The sequence below is a fragment of the Lutra lutra genome, chromosome 12 (genome assembly GCF_902655055.1).
Source record: "Lutra lutra chromosome 12, mLutLut1.2, whole genome shotgun sequence".
Taxonomy (NCBI): Eukaryota; Metazoa; Chordata; class Mammalia; order Carnivora; family Mustelidae; genus Lutra; species Lutra lutra.
This window is the reverse complement of record NC_062289.1, coordinates 94,054,015-94,070,709: the sequence shown is the minus strand read 5'-3', so window position 1 is coordinate 94,070,709 and position 16,695 is coordinate 94,054,015. Positions and strand designations below refer to the sequence as shown.

At 37.2% G+C, this 16,695-nt stretch overlaps 1 protein-coding gene across 1 annotated transcript in view; it reads left to right on the top strand.

The window, feature by feature from the left end:
- The window catches only part of SPPL3 (signal peptide peptidase like 3), a 141,699-nt gene that overhangs the window by 102,351 nt on the left and 22,653 nt on the right, over window positions 1-16,695 (top strand). The window contains exon 3 of the mRNA XM_047697220.1: window positions 15,745-15,833. Within this exon, the coding sequence (XP_047553176.1) occupies window positions 15,745-15,833 (89 nt within the window). The remainder of the gene's footprint in view (window positions 1-15,744; window positions 15,834-16,695) is intronic.

The window sequence follows — 16,695 nt, the reverse complement described above, 5'->3', positions numbered from 1 at the left end:
TTTATCGTAGTCATTTGTATCTTTAGTCTTTTTTTTTCCTTGATCACTCTAGCTAAAGGCTTATCAATTTTGCTGATCTTTTCAAAGAAACGGGTTTTGGTTTCATTATTTTTTCTTCATTTTTTTTTCTATTTTCTGATTTAATTGATCTCCACTTTAATTTTTATTATTCCTTCCATCTGCTTGCTGTGGGTTTAGTTTGTGCTGCTTTTCCTAGTTCCTTAAAGAAGAAGCTGAAGTTACTGATTTGAAACCTTTCTTCTTTCTTAACATAGGCAATTAGAGCTGCAGATTTCTCTCTAAACATTGCTTTAACTGCATCCCAGACATTTTTTTATGTTATATTTTGTTTTGTTCAATTCAAGATACTTTCTAACTTCCCTGGTGATTTTTTCTTTGACTCATGGGTTCTTTATAAGTGTGTTGCTTACTTTCCTACTATTTGGGAACATTTCAAAATTCTCTCTGTTGAAAGGAATTTTAAGAGCCTAATTCAATTCCACTCTGGTCAGAGACATACTTTTTATGATTTCAGTCTTTTTAAATTTATTGAGGCTCATTTTTATGGCCTAACATATGATCTGTCCTAAAAAATGTTCCACGTGCAGTTGGAAAAATCGGCCTACAACAGAGGGTTGAGAGCAGGAAGTGACATAATCTGGATTGTGTTTTAGAAAGATTGTTGTGGGTTCTGTATGAGAAATAGCTCTTTGGATAAGAGGGAAGAGTGAAATAAGGGAAACTGGGAGCGTGTTGCCCTCGTACAGGCAAGAAATCATGATGGCTTTAACTGGGCTAATAGTAGTAGAGTGAAATGTCAGTGGATAGGACAAGACGGCTGATAGAATGGATAGTATGTGAGAGAGAGGAGTCAAGGTTTATGGCCGAAACAACTGGATCCAGTGATGATGCCATTTCTGAGATGGAAAGCTCTATAGAAGAAGCAGACTTTTCGTGGAAACATGATATTACAAAGCATATACGATTTATCAAGAGACTGATGTCGGTTCTGTTCTCTCCCTTCTCTTTAATTTAGGACAAGAAATTTAACCTCTGTAGACCCCTATCTGGACAGTTGTTAATTTGATTAATTAATGAGTATTACTATGATTTATAATAATAGTAGTGTCATTTATTCTAACTTAATAACGGTATCTCTCTTTACGGTTTCCAGAGGGAGTTGGAAGTATATTTTAGTAGTACTTTGCCCAATTTAGTAGTGCTTTCACATCTTTTTCTTTCTGAGTATTTAGTAAATAAGCAATACTGCAATTACTGCTTTGGTAGGTCAAAACTTGTCAAATATTGGCAGTTTTATGTAGTTCAACCTGATAGATTCTTTTTACTCATTGACTAGGATCATGTAGGGTTTTATGTATTTCTTTTCTCAAAAATACCTCTTTGTGATAACAGAAGTGAAAAATTGAAGTCATCATTGAGGTAAAACTAGTAGCAAAGTAATTTCCTTAATTCTTGCTTTTGCATAAACGTCGGATAGCTGGATGAAGAACTGGCCTATGACTTCTTTGTACATAGATTCTTTGATGAAAATATTTACGGACAGTTCATTGAGGCAAAGCCAGTGCATACCCTGTGGGTTCTGAATGATGCTTCCCAGTGTACATGCTGTCTGACTCCTACTGTTTGGGTTTTCTACAGTTGAGATGCTTTTTAATTGTTGTGAGTTGACTTTTGTTACTTAGTGTGAGGGTGGGTGGAGATGTATGATTTTTGTTGGCTCTCATAATCTTTTTACTGTGATATTAACTGAATTTAAAAATGTGACAAAGATGAAAACAGCTAATAGTTTACTGAGCATTTATGTGACAGGTATGGTGCTAAGTGCTTTACATAAAGTCTCATTTAATCCTTATATTAATTCAATAAGATACATATTGTTATTCCCATTTTACAGATGAGGACACTGGGCCCAGAAATGTTTAAGTGGTCAAGTGTAATAAGTGACGAAGCTGGGATTTAAGTACTTTACTACTGCCAACTGTTGAGAATAGTAACAATTTCAAATCTGAACCAAATAAATGTAATCTGGTAGTAAACTCAGAAGGAATGAGAAGCTTTCTTATAAACCTCTTTTTTGTTATTTTTTTTCTTTTCCTTCAGCCGTGGTCTTCAGGCCTTACTGTGCATAAAAATCACCAGGGAAAGATTGCTTCACTAGGCTTCAGATGGGGACCTAACACCCGAGCCTGTTCAAGTGGCCTGTGTGACACACTTTGTGCATACTCTTTCCTGACTTTCTAAGTTGTTAGTTCTTAATTGCTGGTAGCATTTTCAGGGCCCATTCGTTGATATGTTGTTTACCCTTTACAGATCTATTTGAAACTCTCCTGAAGTTCTTGAAGTTTTTCTCTTTCGCTAAAAAGAAAAAAAATTCCCCTCCAGTCTTACTCTTTTTTTTTTTTTTTTTAAGATTTTATTTACTTAAGAGAGAGCATGCTAGAGAGAGGGAGAGAGTGCACAAGCAAAAGCAGTGGAGAGGGGGAGAGGGAGAAGCAGACTCCCGCAGAGCAGGGAGCCCAATCCAAGGCTCTGCCCGAGAACCCTGGGATCATGACCTGAGCCAAAGGCAGACGATTGACCAACTGAGCCACCCCTGGGCCCCTCCATTCTTGAACTGTCCTTCATGGTTTACCACCACCTGCTACTGAAATTTTCTCGGTTAGCTTCATGATTCACTTTTCATGCTACCCCCGTTATAGGACACGCACAAAAAACATTCCTGAATTTGAATAGAACAGTTTGTATTATTCCCCTTCCCCCACTACCCAACCAGATATGTTCATATCTCCTCTGAGACCATAAGACTATATTATTTACTCATTCAAATTATCACATTTTACTCAAAGCTGTGAAGACATGGGGAATATCATAAAATATTGGATAAAAGATTTGTGAATTGTACGGGTTATTTCTTACCAGGCTTTCACGTTTTTAAGTACAGAAGGAAAAACTATACTGTGTAAAACTGGATTCTAAAAGCCAAAGCCAATCCTCAATTTAGGAACCCTTATGTTTGCCATCCCTTGGCTGAGCTTTGCTAGATTTCCTATATTACTTAAACCGACACCTATCTCTCCTTACTCTTTCCACTTGCTCAGGAAAAAATATATCATAATTACTCATTTAATCAGTATGTCCCTGAAGAGTTTGACAAACTATGACAAACTACAGAAGAGCATTAACAGTGAGAAAGAGAGACAGAATAAACTTCCAACCACAGCTCCTTAGTGGCAAGATATTTAAGTTCTGTTTCATCAGGAATCATAGACACAGAAATAACAGGTTTGAAATAGATCTAAAAGAAAATCCAAAGGAAGACATATTTTATATCCTATCTCTCTAGGAAGATAATTATTTAATATATATTTATCTATAATCCCTATATAAAGTTGCTGTATGAAGGAAGAATAGAACTTCTATAACTGTAGGGTAACTACTACCTTTTTCCTAAGACAAGCACTTACCTGTGCTTTCTTTAATGGTAAAGGCAATTTATTTTCTTATACCCAGACCTACTCTAGGAAGACAATGTCATCAAGTTAGACTGCAGAGAGTATAAGAAAAGCACTTTCTATGATTGTGTTGCCCTTCACACTAAATGTGTATCACTGTAGAGTCAGACCAGGTTAATAGAAACAAATTCCATCGTGGTCCACAGTGTCATGACAGGTATTGATCACACAGTGCTGTGGCATTTGACGTGTTACCTTTTGAACTGCTCTTGTTGCCACCTCATAATCTCTCCTACCTTCAGAAAACATCATATACAGGGGCACCTGGGTGGCTCAGTTTGTTAAGCATCTGCCTTCAGCTCCGGTCATGATCCCAGGGTCCTGGGATTGAGCCACACATCAGGCTCCCTGCTTGGCAGGAAACCTGCTTTTCCCTCTCCCATTACCCCTGCTTATATTCCCTCACTCACTCTCTTTCTCTCTGTCAAATAAATAAATAAAATCTTTTAAAAAATCATATACAGAAATCTGAATTTATTAGGGAATGATTATGTACATTGTAATGTATATGGACAAGCTCCTTGATATACTTAACAGTTCCATCAACTCTTTTTAAAATGTTCCATTTATAAAAAACCACTGAGTTTTCTAGAAACGCACATCTGGCTTAAATCCAATTCAGCCATGTAGTGTTTTCTCTGACCAACTGAATTCCTCTCTTCATTGCACCTGCTTCTGATATTAGAATGATCAAAAAACATGGTATTATTAAAATATTAAGGTAAAAAATTCCAATTTGCCTTTCTTCTCCAGTACTCACAGTGTAGTCTGTTTTCAGAATTCAAATGAATGAACAAGTATAACTCAGCAAATATGTTCTCAGCTCCATTTTGGTTCCTGCAATTGTTTATTTTTGCTCTGCCCTGTTCAAAAGGATTTCAGGCCATTCGCTAGAGTTTTCCAGCTTGTGATGAGATAAGGTAAATTAAAATGGGGCCAAAGAAAAGAAAAAGTATGGGTGGAGACAGAGAGCCAAAAATAATTCTAAAAATGCAAACCATACTGGCCAACACCTTTATTACTGGTGGTCCACAAATAGCACAGTAAGCCTTCTAGCAGCCAACTTTAAGAAGAAAAGAAAACCTTTACAGTGCTGTTGAATAAAAAGAACCTAGTTGTTCAGGTGAATTACAACTGTTGTTGGTCTTAAGATCAGACAGACCTTTATCCTGAAGATCCTCAGAAAGAAGAGAAACTTTGAGTTTCATAGCAGTTCAAAATAAGCATTCAGGTGTTTGTTGAATGAATTACAGTGCCCTTCAAAAGCAGCTAGAAGGTCATTTCATGAAAATACATTTCAGCAAAAGTAATTTTGCTAACATTAGAGGCACACAGCCAGCAGCAGAAAGTTGTGGTTCAGATTGCTAGCTTGTTCTGGTCTAACATTATATTTTAGAATATCTAGGGAAATGAATGGGTTGTTCGTTCTTCAGATGATTAGTCCTGAATATTGATCTCTTGATAAATGTTGGCAGCAGTCCAGACGTGTACTCTGTGGCTGAGCGAGTACAGACCTCTTTGTCTGAACCGTGCTCAGAGCACATTTGTATTTTCATCAGAACTAAGGAACCTAAAAAGGCCTAATGATAAGCCCATATTTCCTCTTATTCTAGGCAAGCAGTGGAAATTCCCACAGACCTAGGACTTTCTTTAGAAAATCCTTTATAATCCAGTCCAGTACATAAAGACATGAGTAGTTGATTTCCTAAAGTTCTGTTCCTTGCAGCTGAATTAGTTTTAGTCTGAAAAAATTTAGAGCAAATACGACCAGATTTCCAGCTCAGCCAAAATAAAATCTTATTAGAGCACTAAGAGAACATTAAACCACTTCCTCCTGTAGTTAGTGTCTGTGATATATTACTTGTGACATGTACGTCAAAGTGACCCCAAAAAGGCACACTTAAGATTTTCACTTATTCACAAATTTAAATTTGAAGAACATTGATCAGTTGGTTCTTTCTGACACTAATTAGCAGGCAGGCTCACTTATCAGTTGAACCCTTCCCAGTTCAGTGTAAAACCATATCATCTTATTATAAAAGGATGCTTGTGTAATAAGGTAGGATATATGCAGTTCATCCAAAAATGGTATCAGGTTAAGTTAACTCAAGGAGAAATACTGTGTAGTTTGTTTCTTGTGTTTTTGTTGTTGTTGTTATTGTTTGTTTTTAATGAGAAAAAAACTAGTGTGTATTGATGTAAAAAGACATCCTTGGAATACTATTCCAAATATTAATTTGTGAAATAATATGGTATTGATCCTCATTTTTAAAAAAGGCAGTTGTATACCAAATGCATATATCTCTGGAGATAGGGAATTGGGGAGTCTGTTTACCTTTTTCTCCTGTTTAGGATTTTTAGTAATCATTATATTTTTTCAAAAAAATAGAAGTTAATTTGTTTTGGAAGGGTTGATATTATAGCCAAGGCAGGGTGTATAGTGAGAACCTTCGTTTCCTTACCTTATAGGGTTAATAATAGAGCATCTTCATATTAGTTTGCTACAACTGCCATAATAAAGTAACACAGACTATCTAACTTTAAAAACAGGCATTTATTTCAGGAGGCCAGAAGTCCAAGATCAAGGTGTCAACAGAGTTGGTCTCGTTCTGAAACAGCTTATAGGTCGCTGTCTTCATATGTAGATGGTGCCCTTCACAGGGTTTTCTCTCACATGTAAGCCTGTGCCTGGGTGACTGTCGCTCTCTGTCCTAATCTCCTCCTCTTATAAAGATATCAGTCAGATTGGATCAGGGCCCACCCTTTCCACCCTCATTTTAATTTAATTACATCTTTAAATGCTCTTTCTCCCAAATACAGTCGATATTACTAGTTACAGTTATTCTGTGAAACAAATCTTTCTCATAAAGCAGCTAGCTTGTAATGCCTGACAGGAAAAGCTCTAATAAAGATTAACTATTACCATTATTTTAATCCTGAGGAAGTTTTCAGTTGCTTAGTCAGAAGATCATCTCTTTTACCTGGATTCTTAGTAGTAGATTCTTCATATAGGTTCTTTGCTAGCGTCAATAATTAGAAATTTGTATGCCTCCTACAGCTTGACCCATAACTATTTTCTGTTCAGTCATAGTTGATGACAAGGCAACTAAAAATAGCAAATGATATGCTATAATTTAGATGGCTTTTTCTGAGATGGTAGGTGGTTGTGATGAAATAGCCACAGCTCAGGTCTTTCTGTGAGTGTTTGATCATTGATTTCAGTAACCCAGACTTGCTGTTAAGCAAATAGCCAAGATACAATTTGGCTGGAATGTCTAGTGATAACACTGATGAATTAATGTGTGTTATTGTGTAGTAATAACAATGAGATTGTGATGGCAGGGAATGGGGGGGTGGAGTTAAAGATAGTCTTTTATGAAGATGGAACAAATGCTTCTAGGTCCATACAAGCAATTTCATGTCTGTAGAGTTAATAAAGATCACCAAGTAAGGCGGGATAAAGGCTCATCATTCCACTCAGGAAGCAGGCAAGACTTTATTTAAACAGCTTAAGTTGGCTGTCACTTGCTCAGTGTGGGTAACTGTTGCTGGACCCCCCAGTAACAGTGGCCTGGAATCTGCTAAACCTAGGTTGTCCATTGATCTTGTTTTGTAAAGCTACAATACATGAATCTTCCTGTTTGAGCAAATACATGGAGCCCCACAACCTCATTTAACCAGATTTATGTTTTGTGGAGTAGTGACCCATGGTCTGTTTATCAAGTAGTGCTTGATTTTAGCTAAGCTTACTTGTGGCAGTAAGAAACTCAAAGTAAACTTCAAACCATATACATGCTTGCTTACCCCACACCCCTACCTTGTGCCTCATTAGCCTATCTAAAACTTCTCAGGTTTCAGGTTTTCTGCAACAGTTCTTACCAGACTAGGGTCTAAGAAAATGTTACAGCTAAAACTGGTTTTAAGTTAATCACAACCTACTAGTAGTTGGAAAGAAGGGGAATTCTTGCCTTAAAACAGCCAGGGTAGTCTTAAATAGTCCTTAGTAATGACAAATTGAACTATAGTTAGGTATCACCACTAAGCCTATCTGACAGTACTCAGCAGCCAGTCTCATTTACCCAACGTTAAGACTGAGGCTTTGTACTAGCTGTGCCGAGGGTCAAACCAGAAAGATAACTGGAACTTTCCAGTCCAGACATCATTATAATGGCCAGGAGAAAGCATAGGAAAAGCTAACAATTTGTAATAGCCAGCCCCAGTGGTTGAGATGCGGGTTAACAGTTTCTGTAAATATATCATGCTGTCTTCAAGATTCTAAGCAGAGTAGGCATAACAAATGTTGTTGTTGTTATTTCCACTCGTAAATGAACTTGAAAAGTGCAATTTAAATTAATACAGGTCTTCTCCAAAGCATCCCCACGGGGAAGAAGTGGTCTTCATATTCCCATGGCTCCAGATAGGTCCTCATGAATTACATCACCAGTTTTAGAGTTTAACTCTCTTAGCTTTTCCACGAGGAACATGGATTAAAGTTTAAAAACCACAGAAACTGAAAACTAGGACCAATGTCTTAGCAGGAGAAATATTTGCAAAACATTATGTCTAGTTAGTTGTGGAACTAATCAAAGTTGACTGGGTAGAGTTTGTCCCACGAGCCAGTGGCTGTAGCAGTAACTAGGGCTGACTGAGGTGCGAACAGCTTGTATACTTCCTAATCGCTGTTAAAGTGTCTTCCTCTCATTGCTGGAGAAATAGAAGTCCCTGATACTAGATATGAGAAGATGAATGTTCTAAAATACAGGGCTTTTTTTTTTTTTTTTTTTTTTTTTTAATAAACTCCCAGGAAGGCCAGTGCATCAGAGTCCTGACCGTATTCAGAAGAGCAGTGTTATTATCCGTGTTTTAAAGGGTGTTGCCGTTTGCAACCACATGGATGGAACCAGAGGGTATTATGCTAAGCGAAATAAGTCAGTCAGAGAAAGACAATTATCATATGATCTCCAGACACTAGAGGGTTAGGGGAAAGGGGACAGATTGTTCAAAGGGTACAAACCTTCAGGTATAAGATGAATAAGTTCTGGAGACTTAATGTACATTGTGGTGACTATAGTTAATGTACTTCTGTACTTAAAACTTGCTTAGAGAATAGATTTCAGGTGTCTGACCATGAGAAAAAGAGATAATTATGGGAAGCAGTGGATATGTTAGTTTTATTGTGGTAATCATTTCACAGTGTATACATGTATCAAAACATCATGTTGTATACCATAAATAGTACAGTTTTTACTAGTCAAAAATAAATTTAAGGGGCGCCTGGGTGGCTCAGTCGTTAAGCGTCTGCCTTCGACTCAGGTCATGGTCCCAGGGTCCTGGGATCAAGCCCCATGTCGGGCTCCCTGCACAGGGGAGCTTGCTTCTCCCTCTCCTACTCCCCCTGCTCGTGTTCCCTCTCTAGCTGTCTTTCTCTGTGTCAAAGAAATACATAAGTAAATAAATAAATAGATAGATATAAAATAAATTTAAGAAAAAGAGAAAACATTAAAGACAATTTCTAGGTGATGGTGTAGGGAGAGACATCCCGTTCCTCAAAAAGACAGAGCTGAGAGTCCAGGAAGCGTAAGGCAGCCAGAGTTAATAGGACAGAGTATGAAAGACAAAAGTGCTTTAAAGACAGAAAACCCCAGAGATCTGCAGGTGCACCCTTTGAGAAGTCATTGGAGTATTGATCACTGCATGCTTGTGAGGACATTACCTGAAGCTAAGGAAAGAATAATGTGGAAGGAGTAGAAGAAGAGTGCCTACTCCCTCAGCTGGGTTGGAAAACCTTATGATTCATATGGCATTGGGTAGAGTACCTCAGTTGGTAGAGAGTAATTACCCTAAATTGAGCACTGCCTAATACATTACAACAGTAATACCTGAATACACACTACGTCTGAGTAACTAACAGCATTCCAGAACAAAGCTCAAGAAGATTTGTAGGAATATAAAAATATTGAGACAAAGTAAAACTCATAATGTCTGGCATACAAGCAGAGGTGACTAGGCAGCAAAGAAGAAGGAAAACATGACCAGTGATGAATCTTCAGTCAAAACCAACCCAGAACTGACACATACCTTGGAATTACCAAAGAAGTACATTAAACTGATATTATAAATTACATTCCATCTGTACAAAAAGTTAGAGAGATACATGGATAAATAAAATAATACCCAAAGTTAAGCCTTTGGAAGTAAAAAGCAGCAACATCTGAGATTAAAAAAAAAAAATACACAGAATGGGAACTCAGTGGCAGCCACTGCTCAGACCAGACACTGCTTGCTCATGCACCTCACTCTGCTTCCTCTGTAACCATGTCTCACAAACCTGATATGGCTGAGGTTGGGAAATTCAGTAAGTCAAAATTGAAGAAGATAGAAATGCAAGAGAATAATTACCTACCCTCAAACAACAGAAGGAGCAAGTAGGAAAATTCTAATAGGGCACGTACTGCCAATATGCACTGTACTCCACAAGCATTGCGTACTTTACTGCTTCTAGCTGTTTATAAGATGCAAAGAGTTTGGATCAAGTTAATGACTGCTGCCCCTTTTCACATCAAAGAATTGAAGACTATGGACAACAAAGGTCACATACTTCTCTCATCTGCTTGTCTGGCTGGCAGGAAAGGAAAACTTGCATGCTGCTGAAAGAGCTGGGTGGGACAACAGTGAAATCTAGAGGAAAATCAAGCTGTTCTAAGGTGTCTCGCAGGCTGCAAAATGCTATTTAATCAGAGTGGGGTTTTTTTGTTCAAATGATTTTAATTATTGGACTGCACAAATTTTTAAATATGTAAATAAAAAGTTTTAAAACCTGAACAAAATACACTGGGAGGGATTAACAGCATTAGACATTACAGAAGAAAGGATCAGGAACTTGAAGGTACAGTGACAGAAAATATCCAAAACAAAATACAGAAAAGAGGGAAAAAAATGTTCTTCTTCTTTTTTTTTTTTTTTTATCATTTTTTAAATTTATTTTCAGGGAAAAAATGTTCTTAATGGAAAGAGTGTCTTTGACCTATGGACATCAAAGAACAACCCCCAGGGGGCTAATATATGGGCAATCAGAATCTCTGCAAGAGAGAAGAAAGGGAAGGAGAGAAAAATCCTTGAAGAATTAATGGCCAAAATTTTTCCAAACTTGAAGAAAACTATCACCCACAGATCTAAGAAACTCATAAGGTTAAACTAACCTGCTAAGGTTAAACTCATAGCACACAAAAACACGAAGAAAACTACTCCAGGGCATAGCATAATCAAATCACTCAAAAGCTGTCATAAAAGAGAAAATCTAAAAAGGAGCCAGGAGTGAGTGGGGGTGGGCAGAAGAACATGTTATATAGAGAGGAACAAAGATAAGAATAAACACCAGGTTTCTCACTGAAAATAATGTTAAGTGAGAAGACAGTGGAACAATAGCTTTAAAGCACAGAAAGGAAAAACCATCAACATAAAATTCTGTGTTGACAAATTCTCTTGGCAAAAAATCTTTCAAAAATGAAGACAAAATACAGATGTTTGCAGATAACACAAAACCACTTTGCCCTGTAAGAAATGTGAAGGGAAGTACTCCAAGCAGATTAGAAATGGTACTGCTGGAGATCTGGATCTACACAAAGGAATAAAGATCACCAGAAATGGTAACAGTATTGATAAGTATAAAAGGACTATTTTCTTATTATTTAAAGTTTTTTAGAATATAATTATGTAAACAAAACAGTATATTGTACAGTTTATGGCATAACATGTAAAAGTAAAATTCATGTAAATAGTACAAAGGTTCAGGGTAAGAAATGTAAACTTGTCAGGTTTTTATACTACACATGAAGTACCATAATATAACTTGAAGGTACACTGTATGGTTAAAGATGTTTTAATATAAATGCTCAGTGACCACTAAAATAACAAATTACAGATAGTAAGTCAACAAAAGAGATAAAAAGAGAATCATTTAAATACTCTTAATCCTGGGGTACCTGTGTAGTTTAGTTGGTTAAGTGGTTGATTCTTAATTTTGGCTCAGGTCATGATCTAAGGGTCCTGGGATTGAGCCCCACATCCAGCTCCATGCTCAGCAGGAATCTGCTTAAGAATTTCTCTCCTTCTCCCCCTGCCCCTTCCCCTGATTGTGCTCTCTCTCTCTAGAGTAAATAAATAAACCTTTTTTTCCTTTAAACCATTTATCCAAAAGAAGTCAGGTAAAGGGGAACAACAAAAAATGATAGGACAGATAGCAACATGATAGTCTCAAAACTAATCACAACAATAATCTTGTTAAATGAAATTGGTTAAATACTGCAATCAAAAGGTAGTAATTGTCAAATTGAATTAAAAAGTAAGCTCCATTTACATGCGGCTTACAAGAAGTACATTATAGCTATAAGCTAGAACAAGATTTAAAGTAAAAAGTTGAGAAAAGACATACCTTATATTCATCAAAAGAAAGCTGGAGTTAACTGTAGTAATATCAGGCAAAGCAGCTTTCAGAGCAAGAAATGTTACTACAGACAAGGTTAATTCATAATGATAAAGGGATCAGTTAATCAATAAATCATAATCCTAAATGTTTATGCATCACATAAAAGATCTTCAAAATACATGAAGCAAAAACTGATAGACTTCAAGAAGAAATAAAACATTCACAAATATAGCTGAAGATTTCAGTACCTCTCTCTTATTACTTGATAAATTGTCAGAAAATCAGTGGCTTGAATGATACTCTCAACCAGCTTAACCTGATACTCCTAGAACACTCCCAACTGACAGGAGAATATGCATTCTTCCAAAGTGCATTTGGAACATTTACCAAGATAGAACATATTTGGGGACATAAAAGAAGTCTCAGTAAGTGGATACAAGGCATAAAAAGTATGATCTCTAATCTCTATTAGTTAGCTGGGGCTGCCATAACAAAATACCACAGACCGGATGGCTTTAAACAACAGCAGTTTATTTTTTCACAGTTCCAGAGGCTGGAAATCCAAGGTCAGGGTGCCAGCATGGTTGGGTTCTGGTGAGCACTCTTTATGGCCTGCAGACAGCCACCTTCTCCATGAGTGCTCACATGGTTTTCCCTGGTGTATGCACACTCAGGGGAGAGAGAGCCAAGCTCTCTGGTATCTCTTCTTAAGAGGATACTAATTCCATCATGAGGGCTCTGCTCTCATGACTTTAGCAGAATTACATCCCAAAGATCCAGTCACCAAATATCATCATACTAGGAGTTAGGGCTTTAACAAATGAACTTTTGTAGGGGGCCCGGGGGGGGGGTACACAAACATTCAGTCCCTCATGTTGGGGTCCGTTATCAAAGGAACGAGACTGAGACAAAGTGAAAGTTATGCAATGCCTTATTCTATGCCAAGCATTAGAAGTTAGACTGACTAGCCGGGGCGGCCTCCGAAGAGAGCGACCCCCTCCCGATCTCACAGGCTGGTTTTATAGGGCATAACCCCAGACCCAAGGTACGTGGCTTCTATTGTTTAAGGCATTTACTCCCGGAATCGATACCCGGAACCATACCAGGAACTACGGGGGCGTTTATTCCCGGAATGAAGTTCGTGGATGTAAACAACAATATGGCTACCTCGGCAATATGGAGTTGCTCTGGCTAAGCAGGCCCTAATAGTTAAACAGGTTTTAACATTAAATTGGCCCTAACACCTAACGGCTCACAGTTGAATCAAATTAGGAATCAATAACAGAAAGAGGTCTAAAAAATTCCCAGATATTTGGAAACAAAAATGATACTTCCATGCATCAAAAAAGAAGTAAGGAAAATACATTGAATTAAAGTGAAAACACACTAAATTTATGGGTTGCTGCAAAAGCAGTACTTAGGGAGGAATTACACCTCTAAATGCCTAGGTTAGAATAGAAGAAAAAGGTATCAGTGATCTAAACTTTAACCTTAATAAACTAGGCAAGAAGAGAGCAAATTAAACCCAACTTAGCAATAGGGAAAAGGTAAGAATAAAGATCAAAGCCAAAATAAGTGAAATATTTTCTCTAGGGGTAGAGAAAAATCCGTGAAACCACAAGCTGATTTTTAAAGACCAATAAAAGTGGTAAACTCTGGCCAGACTAATCAGGAAGAAGAGAAGCCATAAAACCAGTATCAGGAATGATAGAGGTGGTATTACTAGAGCCTCCGGTATTAAAACAATAATAAGGGACCACTGTCAACAACTTTATGCCAGTAAATTTGATGACTTAGATGAAATGGACCAATTCTTTGAGAGAGACAATCTGCTAAAGCTCACTCAAGAAGAAATCAATAACCTGAATAGCCCCATATTTATTAAAGAAATTAAAAATGTCAGACTGTTTTCCAGAGTGTCTGCACCAATTTAAATTCTTATTAGCAATGTCCTTGCTGACATTTGGTTATTATCTGATTTTTCTGGTTGTACCCTCCTGGTGGGTATGAAGTGCTATCTCATTCTGTTTGACTTTGTATTTCCCTGACACTTAATGATGTGAAAAATCTTTTCGTGCGCTTACTGGCAGTCATTTGCATATCTTCTTCGTAGAAGTATTTATTCAGATCCTTTGCTTATTGTTTAATGGGTTGTTTTTTTTATTATTGCAGGAGTTCTTACATGTTCTGAATACAAGGCCCTTATCAGACATATGATAGCAGGTGTCTTCTCTCATCCTGTGCGTTGGGACCTTTTTGATTGTGTCCTTTGAAGCATAAGATTTTTATGTTGATTAAGTCCATTTTATCAGTTTTGGGCTGGATCTTTGGCATCATGTATAAGAATCCACTGACAGGGGACCTGGTTGGCTCAGTGTTAAAGCCTCTGCCTTCGGCTCAGGTCATGATCCCAGGATGCTAGGATCGAGCCCCGAATCAGGCTCTCTGCTCAGCAGGGAGCCTGCCCCCTCTCTCTCTCTGCCTGCCTCTCCGCCTACTTGTGATCTCTTTCAAATAAATAAAATCTTTAAAAAAAAAAAAAAGAATCCACTGACAAATCCAAGATCATGAAGATTTGTCCCTATGTTTCATCTAAGAATTCTATAGTTACAGCTCCCATATTATTTAAATTAATTTTGCCCTCCCACATATTAAGTGCTCGTGTGGCTGATGTCTCCCCAGTGCAGATAAAGAATGTTTCCATCATTGCAGAAAGTTCTTTTAAGATTTTATTTATTTGAGAGAGAACAAGTGAGAAAGAGCATGAGCAGGTGACAGGGGCAGAGGGAGAAATAGACTCCCCACCAAGCAGGGAGCCCGATGTGGGGCTCAGTCCCAGGACTCCGGGATCATAACCTGAGCTGAAAACAGCCGCTCAACTCACTGAGCCACCCAGGCACTCCTGCAGGAAGTTCTTTAGGACATAAACACTTTAACATAGATGAAAATGAGCTAAGGACTTGAACAGTTAGTTAAACAAAAAATAAATGAGTGAACTCATGTACACAAAACAGTTTAGTAGTTAAAGAATGCAAAATTAGAACAGAGATTGCATTGTTAGTTCCCCAGATGGACAATGACTACTTCCCTTCAGGTCTTGACTTAAAAATCACATCAGTGAGGCCTTCCCAACCCACCCTATTTAAAATTTCAAACTTAGTCTTTTCATTTCCTGCATTTTCTCATTAGCTGTTACCATATATACATTGAACTTATTTTCTTGTTTATTGTCGGTGTCCCCCCCCCACTTCGAATGTACAATCCATGAAAGCCTGTTTTATGCACTATTTATTGTCCCTCCATTTCCTAGAACAGTTCTATATATAGAAACTCTCATACATGTTGTTAAATGAAAGCTGACAAGGTGTAGAGAAAACAATGTTCTCATATACTGCTATCAGAGTAAATTTGGTACAACCTTGTTGGAAGTAGTTGTGTAGCATGTTAAAGTCTCAAAATTGTGCTTTCCCTTTGACCTAACTTTTCTCTTTCTAGGTATTTATCATAAGGAAATAATTAAGGATGTGCACAGAGATATGGCTGGAAGATTTGGCCACAATGGAATGCTTTTATCTGCAGTCTGAACTCTTGAACTGACATACCAGAAGGAATGTAGATTGTTTTCAAAATGTGATGACAAGAACTGTTTTTGCAGAGTTGTTCAAAAGAGCCTTTCCTGTCTTCCATAATGCCTTAGTGTATTAAAATATTGTCTCGTTACTGACTTTTGGACCTACTTTCTTTCTTAAGCAAAATTAAAACTTGTCTATGTAATTTTTTCCACAGGTCCCTTAATATGGACTTTGAAAATCAAGATAAAGAGAAAGACAATAGCAGTTCTTCTGGGTCTTTCAATGGCAACAGCACCAATAATAGTAAGGCATTTTATGTCAATTAACTTTAATACATATAGTGGTCTTAATTAGATTCTTCCTATAACCCCAGTTAATTTACTGGGTTTAAGGATTTATGTTTAATTATAATAAAATCTAATATGTATTGGTATAATTTGTAAAAATTCCTATGTTCTGAATCTAACCCAATGATTTCTCATTACTGCTTTTAACTCATGCCTAAAAGCTTGCTGCTTGAGATTTTCTTAAAAACAAGTAGGATAGTAAAGATTTTGTAAGAATGTTGAGTTATAAGAAATAGAAGTGTGCTATATATAGCAAATGTTTGGCAGCATTGTTTATAATGGCCAAAAAGTAGAAACATGACTCAGAGATCAATAAACTCGTTGATGGATAAACAAAATATGGCCTGTCCATACAATGGAATACTATTCAGCATTAAAGAGAATGAAGTACTGATGAGAGGTACTGATACTGATACATGATATGGACCTCAAAACATTATGTTAAGAAGTCAGGAAAGAGTACATACTGTGTGAGTCCACTTACATGAAATTTCCAAAAAGACAAATATGGAGAAACTGAAAGTGCATTTGTAGTTTCCTGGCAAGTATTGGCCACTAAAGATGGGTGAATTTTGCCGTATGTAAGTTGTGCCTCAGTAGAGTTATAGAAAATTGGTGATGTTTATTATAAGGGGAATTTAATTATAAATAAGGAGACTTGATTTGATCATCAAGAGCTTGATACTGGGTTCCTACCATGCAGTTTATTAGATATATATTTTTTAGATATTCTATTAGATATTTTGAAAGCTGCCAAAGCACAAGAGCTGGTACCCAAGCTGTCACTAGGCACTGTGGCCAAAACACTTTGTGAGGCA